General features: G+C 35.8%; 1 protein-coding gene across 8 annotated transcripts in view; it reads right to left on the reverse strand.

The window, feature by feature from the left end:
• Positions 1 to 8,478: 8,478 nt before the first annotated feature.
• PTPN12 (protein tyrosine phosphatase non-receptor type 12) overlaps positions 8,479 to 12,777 on the reverse strand; it is an 86,588-nt gene continuing 82,289 nt past the window's right edge. For 6 of the 8 annotated variants that reach the window (XM_089917055.1, XM_089917054.1, XM_089917052.1 and 3 more), the window contains 3 exons: positions 12,289 to 12,319; positions 9,882 to 9,989; positions 8,479 to 9,341 (listed from right to left, as the gene is read on the reverse strand). In XM_089917055.1, the coding sequence (XP_089773181.1) occupies positions 9,280 to 9,341; positions 9,882 to 9,989; positions 12,289 to 12,319 (201 nt within the window). In that variant the 3' untranslated portion in view covers positions 8,479 to 9,279. The other 2 variants (XM_089917048.1, XM_089917053.1) reach the window with 2 other exon arrangements.

The raw sequence follows: 12,777 nt of genomic DNA on the forward strand, positions 1-12,777 counted from the left end.
GCTATTGTAAATAGAGCTGCACTGAACATTGTGTTGTTCATTACTGTTTGCTCTTTAGTTCTTCTAGGTCCTTGTTAAACATTTCTTGTATTTTCTCCATTCTATTTCTGAGATTTTAGATCATCTTTACTATCGTTACTCTGAATTCATTTTCAGGTAGACTGCCTATTTCCTCTTCATTTGTTAGGTCTGGTGGGTTTTTACCTTGCTCCTTCATCTACTGTGTGATTCTCTGTCTCCTCATTTTGCTTCATTTACTGTGTTTGGGGTCTTCTTTTCTCAGGCTTCAGGTTCGTAGTTCCTGATGTTTTTGGTGTCTGCCCCCAGTGGCTAAGGTTGGTTCAGTGGGTTGTGTAGGCTTCCTGGTGGGGGGACTCGTGCCTGTGTTCTGGTGAATGAGGCTGGATCTTGTCTTTCTGGTGGGCAGGACTGCGGCCGGTGGTGTGTTTAGGGTGTCTGTGACCTTACTGTGATTTTAGGCAGCCTCTCTGCTAATGGGTGGGGTTGTGTTCCTGTCTTGCTAGTTGTTTGGCATAGGATGTCCAGCACTGTAGCTTGCTGGTCGTTGAGTGGAGCTGGGTCTTAGCATTGAGATGGAGATCTCTGGGAGAGCTTTCACTGTTTGATTTTACATGGAGCCGGGAGGTCTCTTGTGGACTAATGTCCTGAACTTGGCTCTCCCACCTCAGAGGCTCAGGCCTGACACCCAGCCAGAGCACCAAGGCCCTGTCAGCCACATGGTATCTAGAAAAACGTCTAGGAGAAACCACAGCAAGGCCAGCTGCTTAGCAGTTGCAGCTGTAACCGGAAGCTTATTCCTCCCTATGGATGGGGCAAGTTGTCCTGCAGGTGCAAGGGTGCCTCCTTGGTCCTAAGGAAACTAACTTCTTTTCACCCTCACTGTGGACTAGGCGCCGACATTGTGTCATTACATTTGGTTTTAATTAATTTTAAAAGCAAATACTCAAGCATATATATAAAGTTTTTTTTTCCAGATTCCAAGTGGCTTATGAAATCAAAATGCTACCTTATCTTCCTAAAAATGATTCACCAAAAATAAATAGATTTTAAAAAAAAGAATTCTAGACCTAAGGAAACATGATGGAAGGAGCAATTGATTCTAGAAGTCAAGAGAGTAATATACTGAGAATTAGGAAGGCTTTATGGGGAAAGCACTACTGGTGGACTTTGAAAGGTATGTAACTCCCCTTTTACATTTGAAGAGGGTTCTATGCAGTGGGTCAATATTGGGTGGGACCAGATGAGCAAAGCACAGAGGAGAATAATTCCAAGGTATATTTGTTTTTTTAATAAATTTATTTATATTTATTTATTTTTGGCTGTGTTGGGTCTTCGTGGCTACGTGCGGGCTTTCTCTAGTTGAAGAGAGCAGGGGCTACTCTTTGTTGTGGTGCGCAGGCTTCTCATTGCAGTGGCTTCTCGTTGCGGAGCGTGGGCTCTAGGCATGTGGGCTCAGTAGTTGTGGCTCGTGGGCTCTAGAGCGCAGGTTCAGTAGTTGTGGCGCACGGGCTTAGTTGCTCCGCGGCATGTGGGATCTTACCGGACCAGGGATGGAACCCATGTCCCCTGCATTGGCAAGCAGACTCTTAACCACTGCACCACCAGGGAAGCCCCTCCAAGGTATATTTTGGGGCTGAGTTTTCTATAGCTGAAGTTTAGGGTGCAGGGCCCAGTGGTGGCAGATGAAGCTTTACGATTAGAGCCACATCATGGACCTCAAATGACAAAAAGCCTCCCTGCTTTCAAAGATACTTCTCTGGGAAGAATTATTTAAACGGAGCTGTTATTTGAATACATACCACCACCTAACTCCACTTCTGCCTCCTTCCCCTCCCCCTTTATCCGAGAGAGAGCAAAATGCCCCTGCATTGTTAACCTTGGACAACTTACTTCTCTCTGTACCCTGATTTCCTCATCTATAAATGGATATTAAAGGTAGTACCTACTCATTGAGTCACTTATAGCAGTATATGGGCATAGCAACGTATGAGTGTTCGTTACATAAATAATGGATATAGCTCTACCTAGTAGAAAATCTCAAAACATTGTTCTGAGTCATATAAGGAAAGGGAAGGATTTCAGATCTGTTTAGATCTCTGCTAACTTCCAACCTTGGGCTTAAGACTTTTCACATTACAAATTCAAGTATATCATTACAGTCTTAAAGAACATAATTGCTAAAAGGACTGCTAGTGTGCCCTTTTATTTTAGAGCTCAGGTAGATGCTGCTTTTCCAGCCCTAGGAGCTGCTTACAGAGTTTCATTAAACGAGTACATTTCTAATTATGTAAGGCATTATTTAAGACTTTGGAAATTCCTTGGCTTCTAGCTACAGCATTTTGACATTTTCAGTTCATTACCAACTGTATATACACCTATGAACCGTGGAAAAGTGATAGTAAATAGGAAAAATGTGGAATCTACATTAAATATTTTGAGATTTGACTTATGCATTTTCTGTTCTCCATGTTTGTAGTTGTTACAGTAAAACATAATGTCTTTAAAACAACACTTTGTTATTTTGCACAGTTCTGGGGATTAGGAGGGCCACCTGGACACTGCTCCACGTGGTGTTGGCTGGGATTAGCTCTTCACATAGTTCCTCATCATTCTCTCATTGTTCAGTGGTTTAGCCTGAGGTTCTTTACATGCCAGCAAGGACCCAAGAGACTGAAGCAGCCTGTCCTCTTAAGGTCTACACAGAGAGTCAGCCTGGAAACACATCTGCTGCACTTGATTGGTCAAAGCAAAGCAGAAGGCCAGCCCGGATACTAGAAAACAAACCCCACCTTGATGGGAGGAGCTGAAAATATTGTGGCCGTGATTTCCAACCTGCCACAATAGCTTTTACCAAGTTAACTATAAAATTAAAATTGACCAAGTTGGTAAAATTCCAGATTCTGTCCCATACTTTTGCCCTAGAAATTTACTGCAGGATAGGAAGTAAACAGAGATACCAAGGAAAAGCATGCAGATGGCCTTCATCGGTTTTCTTTAACATTTATTTTTCCTCATTTTTTGTCTATGTCATGTGGCACATGGGATCTTAACTCCCCGACCAGGGATTGAACCCACGGCCCCTGCAGTGGAAGTGCGGATTCCCAACCACTGGACCGCCAGGGAAGTTCCCTTCATCAGTTTTCAAGCTGTGTGATTTTCAAGCCTATTAGTGACATTTGACTTAAGTACCTAGTCAGTTAACTAGCACACACGTTTCTTGCCTGCTAAAGCCTACACTCCAAGCTTCTCTGAAAAGTAGGGCATATAGTAGTGTCAGTAATTAAGTGCAAGGATTTTCTAACAGGAGCTAGGTTTAAATTCTGGCTTTGCTACTTTGTGTGACTTTAAATTATCTAAAGTCTGTATTCCTCAGATTCATCCATAAAACAGGGATGTCCATCTGGCAAAGTTTTCGTGAAGATTAAGAAAGATAATGTATTCAGAGATTAGCAGAAGGCCTGGCACTTGGTAAGCATTCAGCAAGGTTAATAATTATTAGATAGGCCTGAGTCTACATGAAGGTGTATTGATGCCTTAAGATTTGCATAATGACTCTTGCAAAGGGGGCCACTAGGCATTAGGGACTTCACAAACACTCTAAAACAGTGAAGCCACCCCAAGAAGCTTTGGGGCTATAGCTTTCTAAATTTTCTTGAGTGCCTTTCCTGACGTTTTTTTTTTTTTTTGGTACCTATAAATTTCCTCTTGGCTTGCTTTGCTGCCCCCTTCTGACAGAATGGGGAAGAGTTCCATGCTGTCCCACCTCTACAGCCACTGAAACTGCTAAAAGCTATCAATGTCAAAGAATCCAACTTTCAAAAGCCTTTGGCCGTAAATTCAAGTGAAATCAAATGAAAGCAAAGTCTAAATGTAAAATTTCTACATATAAATTTTACTTTATTTCTGTTACATGGAAATCGATATTGACAGATGAAATAATATTAAAATGGATCAATCCATTTTCAATCGTTAGATTGAAAAGATGCCAAGAATACTTTGTTATTCTGAATGGCAATAGTAAATTTCCTATAAACTTCATTTTACCTTTCTGAAACAATAAAATGTGTACATATATAATTTTAATTTAAAAAATGTTTTTCTAGGGAATTCCCTGGTGGTTAGGACTCAGTGCTTTCACTGTGGAGACCCAGGTTCAGTCCCTAGCCGGGGAACTAAGATCCTGCCAGCCGCAAGCCACAGTGTGGTCAGAAAAAGAAATAAAAATGGTTTTCTAATGTTAATCTCAGCTAATCTCTACATATTTCAGATTACAGATTACATGTAGTGTGCCCAGATTGGTATTTAAAATTTTTTGCATAGAAGCTGCATGAAAATGTTATTGTATAATTAATTGAAATACAATGAGAAATGCTAAATACTTAGATTTTATATTTAATACAGTAAATTATTTAATGCTTTCTCACATTTTAGTTTTAGAAAGTATTGGAAATATTCTAACAGATTTACATATAAGTTGATAAAGCTAATATTTAAAAACTACAATACTTTAAAATATCACAGATGTATTGTACATTTGTGTACTTACTATAAACTTAATCCTACTAAAATTTTTTTCAGTCAGGAAAACAATGTTTTAAGGAGAAATTTAGAACTACTTTTCTGTTTAATGTTTGGCTATTTGGGTATAAATCTGTAGTAGCTAAAGAATATGTTCTTGCTGAAATGCTGACAAGAGAGTTAAGTCACAAATACTATTACATTAAATCACGATTATAATACATAGGCCATCTTATCTCTAAAACATGAAAAATGGCTGGAATCTTTGGAATTCCCTTCCCCCACTAACTCAACAAAGCCCAGATTTGTTGTAGTTTAAAACACTGAGACACATCTTCTTGAGCTACCCAAGCATAGCTGCTTTTCACTGATTAAATTGTTCACGATATAATTGGTCATCTGCATATCATGCAAGATTTGTGCACCTTAAAGACAAAAAGCTGGGGAAACAGACTACAGCAAATCTGTTAAGAAAATACAGCTTATATTCAAAACTAGAGCTACTTTTAGCACAATATATTGAATGGATATGTGCCAAAATTTTTGTTAAAGTTTTCGCAATTCTCCATCTGCCAGAATTGAAAATATGAGCTTCTGGCATTTAAGAGCTGTGTAATAACAAAGATCTAAAATTGGAGAATAGAGTATTAAAAAACTGAAATTAATTCACATCTGATTATTTAGAAAGCTATTAAATGTGAATGTGAACTTTTGATATCTAAAATAACGTCACTAGAAGCAGGCAATTAGGAGACATCTGTGTAAGAAAACAAAAACAGCAAAAACTTTTCCAAAACTAGCACAACTGATTTAATTAAATTTAATTCTATATTTAGGATTAAAATAGAATGACTTCACAGATTGCAATCAAGACCACCAAAAATGTACTTCAACAAAAATATTATAATCAGAACACATTTTAAGAGTAAATATACTTAAGATGTCATTCTTCACTTGAATTTCTCTCAAAAGCTTCAGATTGCCAATTGCATTATTTTTATTGCTTCCCTTCTCATTTAGCACAAAATCATCTCTTTTTAGTTTAACTATGTGCCCATTAATAGACAAATGGATAAAGAAGATGTGGCGTATACATACGATGAATATATATTACTCGGCCATGAAAAAGAATGAAAATTTGCCATTTGCAACAACATGCATGGGACTAGAGCGTATTATGCTAAGTCAGACAGAGAAAAACAAATCCTGTACAATTTCACTTATATGTGGAATCTAAAAAACAAAACAAACAAACCTAACAGAACAGAAACAGATTCATAGATAGAACAAACTGGTGGTTGCCAGAGGGAAAGGGGGTGGGGGGATGAGTGAAATCGGTGGAGATTAAGAGGTACAAACTTCCAGTTATAAATGAGTCACAGGGATGTCATGTACAGCACAGGGAATACCGTTCATTAATATTGTAGTAACTTTGTATGATTACAGATGGTAACTAGACTTATTGTGATAATTTTGTAATGTATAAAAATATTGGATCACTATGTTGTACACCTGAAATTAATATAATATTGTAAGTCAATTATACTTCAGTTAAAAACTGACACAGGCAATGGCATTAAAAATGTTTTAAACAATAAAATAAAAAAAAGAATTTCATAGTTTCAGCTATTTGAAATGACCACAGGGGTTTAGGACATACAGTTATGTAAATTTGCTCAGGTAAAAACTTAACCACATGTCCTACGAGGCTGTTACCTGACAGGAAGTCACTTAGCTAATGACTGAGCCTAGCTCAGCACTGACATATGACTATGGCTTTACTGCTCTGTTTACCAATATTAGGAGAAAATGTCCATAAAGTGAAAAATACTAGAGTAAAAAATACTATTTGTGAAAAATTGCTTCCAAAAGAAAGGTAACTGATAGTGTTAGGATGGAAAAGGAAAGATTACAGGTCTTTGTAGCATTAGCTGTAAGGGAGAGGATTTGGATAAAGTGGCAGGATAAATTTGCTAGTGGTTTATCTCAGATACAAATGACCTTATTATATGCTTTATATAGAAAAATAAAAATGAGTAACTTTATTGAGTGTTCTAGGCAATATAAAAATCACTGGGAGAAAGCTAAAGGTGGAAAAAGGCAGAATTTAAAATATTATAAAGATAGGCAATGGAACAGAAAGAAAAAAAATCTAGTAATTGACTCAGATCAATGAATATATAACATATGACGAGACTATATATTTAATAGAGGAGGGACATTAACTGGTGATTCATAAAAGGAAAAAGAAATCTACCTCACACTCTATACAAAAAATTTAATTCTGTAGCTTTAGATAAAAACATAAAAATATAAATAAAAAATAAAGCTTCTAGAAAAATAAGAATATCTTTATGATCGTGGGGTGGGCAAAGATTTCTAAAAGAGGACACCAAAAAGGAGTGATTATAAAAGATTGATAAATTGGATTTAATTAAATTCAATTAAAACAAAAACAAACAAACAAAAAAACACCATTAGTAGAGTGAAAAGGCAAAGCACAGGCAAACCCACTTGGAATATATAAATAATTCCAACAAATCAATAAGAAAAAGACAAACAACTAAACAGAAAAACAGGTGCAAAGTTGCCAGATGATAGGATATCTGCATACTCAGCTTTAGTAGATACTGCCGAACAGTATCTGCTTGAGACTTGAACAGGTCCTTCACAAAGACGAATATCCACATGGTCACAAGCACATGAGAATGTGCTCAACCTCATTAGTCGGGAGGGAAATATTTTAACAATCAGAACCACCACTTTGGAAAATTGTTTGGCAATATCTACAAAGCTGAATATATATGTGCATACTCTGTAATCCAAAAATTGCACTCCTGGATATATACCCAACAGATTCATATATATATAAGTGTACCAAAACACATTTTAAAATGTTTGTAGCAACAAAATTTGTAATTTTCCCAAGCCAAATACAATCCAAATGTCTATTAGTAGCAGAATGAACAAACTGTGGTATATTCATAAAATGCAAAACTCTAGCAATGAAAAGTGAACAAGCAACTGCTACACATATAATAATGAACAAATCTTAGAAGCCCAAGGGGAAGCTTCTCAGTGGCTGGTCCTGTTCTACTGCTTGACCTAAGGGTGGTCACACTCAGAGGAGTGTATACTTTGTGGTGGTTAATATGCTTTTTTGCACCCTTCTGAATACATGTATACTTCAATGAAGGAGTTCCAAAGCAACTCCTTCTCAAGAAAAAAATCTTTACAAATGATTTTAGTGCCATATTATACAAATCATAAAGTGTATGGAGACTAAATTTTTTTTCAGTCATACTTTATTTCAGTTTAAATTTTATTAAGAAAATGATATGCTGTAGAGGTGTTTGTGTCTTATGACGGTCAAGGGTCCACTATATTTACATTTTTTGAACAAATATATGAGAAAAATGTGAAATTCGAAGACCACTAAGCTTTATAAATTTTCCAACATGAAATCATAGTATTATTTTCTCTTCCACAACAATCCTCTTTCTATTCATATACGATTACTTTATCTCACTTTAGTCTCATAATTTCTTCCCTCTTTTATATGCAGAGGGAAAATACAGATGTCTATCAGCTTTGATCCATGATGTCAAAATTCAAACTTGGTACTTACGGAAAGGGCCTCTGCTCCAGTGCAGGATGGGAAGAAACCAGTTCCCTTTTCCCAACTGCACCTTTGTTTGGTGTTTTCCTGGCATCCCAGTAGGCAACAATGAGAAGGCTAAGAAGGATGCCTAGGGCTGACTCCAGGATAAGTATTTAGAACTGCAAAGCCATGTTTCTGCAGAAGGTGCTCCCTATTCTGTAATTAAGAAATTAAACCCCATTCACACTCATGACTTAAAGATAAGACTGAGCTGGGAGGAAGGTGGATATTAAGTCTAATTTCCCACAAAAGAGGAATGAAAAACCAAAACAAGTAGGCACTGTAAAATTGTTTTTGTCTTTTTAATGGCAGGTCAAATATCCTGAAACATACATATATTTTGATAGTCTTCTAATCCCAGTTGAGTTCAAATATTAAAGTAACACACACGAGCTAAGAGAATTCAATATTGTTCCAAGGCACTTACTGAATCTCCATGACTAAATGAAAACAAGGACAATTAGGATGGACAATTAGACAGTTTATAATATAAAAATAACTTTTTGCTTACAATTTACAAAATGTATTATTATTACAATCTTTGATCTCTGATAACCTGTAATGCTGGCTGCATGAATCCAGCAATTTTAAAATTCTGAAACTATTTTCTAAAACTTCAGGGCAAATAATTTACAAATAAGGTACACAAAGATTTAGACCATGCAGAAATTTCTTACATCTTCTGTTAATAATATTTTATGACTGTAACTTTATCAAATTATATACCTACTTGCCCTGTACATATACAAAATAATGCATACATGATAAAACATTAGCAAAAGAGTAGTCCTTAAACTCAATTTATCATAAAAGTATTACTATATTAACATGTCTACAAGCAGCGTGTAACAGGGTTAAGAGACATTAAGGCAATAATACTTGAAGTTACAAAATAAACCGTATGTAATACTTTTTCCTAAGTGTAATATAAGGCAGGTAGATGGTCCCAGCAAAAAACACTAAGGTAACAATCTACACTGCTGTTAGTCCCACATTTTTAAGATGGAATACTATAAATCTGGCTTTCAGTGGCACTTGAATTTTCCAGTATAATTTAAAGTGTCTTTTAGTTCCCTGAATCATGTCCATTCTGAAGGTGGATCTCTTGGTCCTTTGGGTTTTCCACAGCGATTACCAAAACCTATAATCAAAATACGACAATAATTCTCTAGTGTTCAGAAATATTATTAAGCTCATGTCTGTAGACATTCTTATTTTATGGAACAAATAAATTTCCATAGGGAAATTTAGAACTTAAAACCAAACAAATCTCTACAAACACAAACCAACTCTTAATTTGTTCTGGGTAGTTGAAAATAATTGCTTCTTTTATAAAAATAAAATCAATTCTATCAAAATGTAAGAAAAACAGCTAAGATATTTTAGTCTTTCCAACTCAAAAGAAAGATTTGTTTACATACTGCAGTTTTTTATATTTTAGTTTTTAACCTCAGTATGAAACAGAATAAATTAGTTCATTTGTTTCATAATTAATTCCAAGCAACTTTGACGGTACATGTTTTATTCTTGGCAAGTGCCATTTAAGGACCTGAATAAATCACAGCACAAAGATAAACTTTGCCTTAAGGAAATTCTGGAATGATGCCAAATAACTTTTTTTCATTCTTGCCAGCATTAACTACACAATTACAGTTTTAAAATCATCTAATAAACAAATTACCAATCTCTGTGGCTTCTGTTGGACTTTCTGATATTTGATCTTTCTTGTTACTGAAAGTAGTTGGACATTCTGTACAAGTCTCTGTATGAATACCTCGTGCTGGATGGTCTAAAATGCAAATCAAAGCCATTGTTAGTCATAATCATGTGTAGCATCATAGGTAGAAGAATCCTCTAATTGTTTTAATGTGGGCAGTTAGTTAAAAGAGCAAGTTTTTTCTTGGGCATAATAATTTTAGAGGCCCAGATAAATATAAATGCAAGGGTAATGAACACAGGAAATTATATTAGGTGTTCTTGCAGGCACGTAGAAACCTGCAGCGAGTACTTCTGCTGTGACGATTCTCCTTATGCTCCTACTTTAACTGCAACTGAAATGCCTTTATATGGAAATCAATGGCAAACAAGTTCATAGCTTATTAATGGACTTAATATTTGTGCTTAAAAGTAGTAATTCTTTTAAGATTTAGCATTGCTTAAATTTTAGTTAGTTTACTTATTTAACTGCCAGTGCATATGATTAGTAACAAAAGAAATCAACTACTATGATTCAGGCATTCTTTCACCACCTTCATCACGCCCCCTACACCCCCTGTAAGGAACTTTTCTGGAAACTTGGAATACAAGTCAAATAACAGACAATCCTTGTCCTCAGGTGCTTATAGTCTAGACAGGGGTCGGCAAACGTTTTCTATAAAGGGTTAGAGAATATTTTAGGCTTTGCAAGCCACATACGGTCTCCGTCGCACATTCTTCATTGATTTTTGTTTCTTTGTTTTTATTTTTAAACAACTCTTTAAAATGTAAAAAGAACTCATTCAGCTCAAGGGCAGGATTAGGCCTGTAGGATACAGTTTGCTAACCCCTGGTCTAGTAGGAGAGACAGACAAGTACATTACTTATAGTAGTGTGATAAGGTTTATAATAAACGGGGACAGAAAGGAGAGGCATGTAGACGAAACTAGTGGCGGAGATTCAGGGTTGGCTTCTATAAGGAAATGATGATTTAGGCTAAAAGCCTCAATTTTCTCAATGAAGTAAAGGGTCTACTACTGAGTAAGAGTTAGTGGGGTTCATGAAGAAAATAAAGATTTGGAAAATTCAGGGGAAATAAAAAGGGTATAAATAGAGCATGTAAGATAACCAAGCAACGCTGAGGGCTCAACTGTGGATCAGTCCTAGAACTGTATGCTCAACCTGTAAAACAGCCAAGTTCCTCAGCAGTATTCAGTAATCCTGAGGGATAAAGCAAAATGGTATGGGAATTAGGGGCAAGAAAGTTAAGGATAACTGTGAGTGTGACTAGAGTGATGGAATCTAGATTGAATAGAGAAGGAAGAGAAACCAGAAAGGAGTTAACAGATACTAAGAAAATGAAAGACCCAGGGATCTAGCCATAGCAGCAGTAGTCATATAACCTAGATAATAATAACAGCATTGCTACCATTTCAGTGCCTACCATGTGCCGGGCACTGTCTAATACTCTCCATGTATGATTTAATTTAATTAAATCTTCGCAACAATCCTCTAGGGTAGGTTACTACCATTATCTGCATTTAACAGAGAAGAAAACTGAAGCCTAGAAAGATGAGGTAACTTGCCCAAACCCAAATAGTAAGTAAAATGGCAAAAATGGGACTCCAATCCAGGTGGGCTTGACGCTAAAGCTTCTGCTCTTTTCCTTATAATATGTTGCTGCAGAAAAGTAAACAGAGAATAATAAAGAGTTTATGAGATGGAATGGAGCCCCATTAGGCAAAGATCCAGGAAGAGAGCAGCTGAAGCAGAATGGAGGGTAAGGGCAGAGGTGATAGATAAATTGAGGGAACTGTATAAGCTAGGATGTTTGATGAGCTGCTTACATAGTTACTGATTTATAAGAATTAACAATAACTTGACCTATTTTATGATCATAAAAGTAACGTAGTAGAAAAATTTTCTAACTTGGCATTATAACACTGTGTTGAGCTAACATAATCTTACTAGCCTTCACAAATGTAAAAGTCCTAAAAGGAAGATTTCCAAAACAATTGATTTTTAGGCCCCCAATTCAATCATCTAGGTTAATTTGGCACATTTATTCAAATCATTGTCAGATCTAGATTCTAAGTGTTTTTATAAACAACAGAAATAAAATACAGGAAAATATTTTTAAAATAATTTCCTTCCCATCAGCCTGTTAACTACTGATAATAAATGCTGTTATCCTCCTGATCAATCATTATATCTGGTATAATAACGAATTTAAAAGAATTATACTACATAATTCAGGTTCTAGAAGAGCTGTCCTACATATTTCCACATACTGAAATAAATTTCACAAATAAATAGCATACACCATGAGACATGCTATTTTATGGAAATTAATCTATATAATCTATAGCAAAAAGGAACACAGTCCAACTTACCACATGTTTCACTTCCAGAGGTTATCAAGCCCTATAAGGAAGACATTCAACAGCTATTACAGTATATCCCTTTCATGTACAAATTATAGAAAATTTGGTCTGTTATGAGTATATATCCCAATAAATCAAGATCTATCAAGATTCTCGTGTCAAAGGAAAAGAAAACAATGGGGTTTTCAATTAGGGTTAAAAACGTTTAATGTTGTGGTGTTTTATACTGGGAGTAAAAGGATAGGGGAATTCCTTTTCCTTCTGGATGAAAACTGAAAATGCAGAAGTTACTACATAAGAGAACATACACACAAACTGCATTTTGCCAGCCCTCTACTGTATTCATCAAATTATATCACTGATTGTAAGACACAGCATCATTATTAGGTTACCAATACTTTATCTACCAATTAAAGTATATCACAATGCTTTTTTAATCAATTTTAAGATATACCCCAATTTCAGATATTCAAATATGAGAGAAATACGAAAAATATT

Source organism: Delphinapterus leucas, chromosome 9 (assembly GCF_059928025.1).
Source record: "Delphinapterus leucas isolate spDelLeu-1000000601 "Yukka" chromosome 9, BTC_Dleu_Yukka2, whole genome shotgun sequence".
Lineage (NCBI taxonomy): Eukaryota > Metazoa > Chordata > Mammalia > Artiodactyla > Monodontidae > Delphinapterus > Delphinapterus leucas.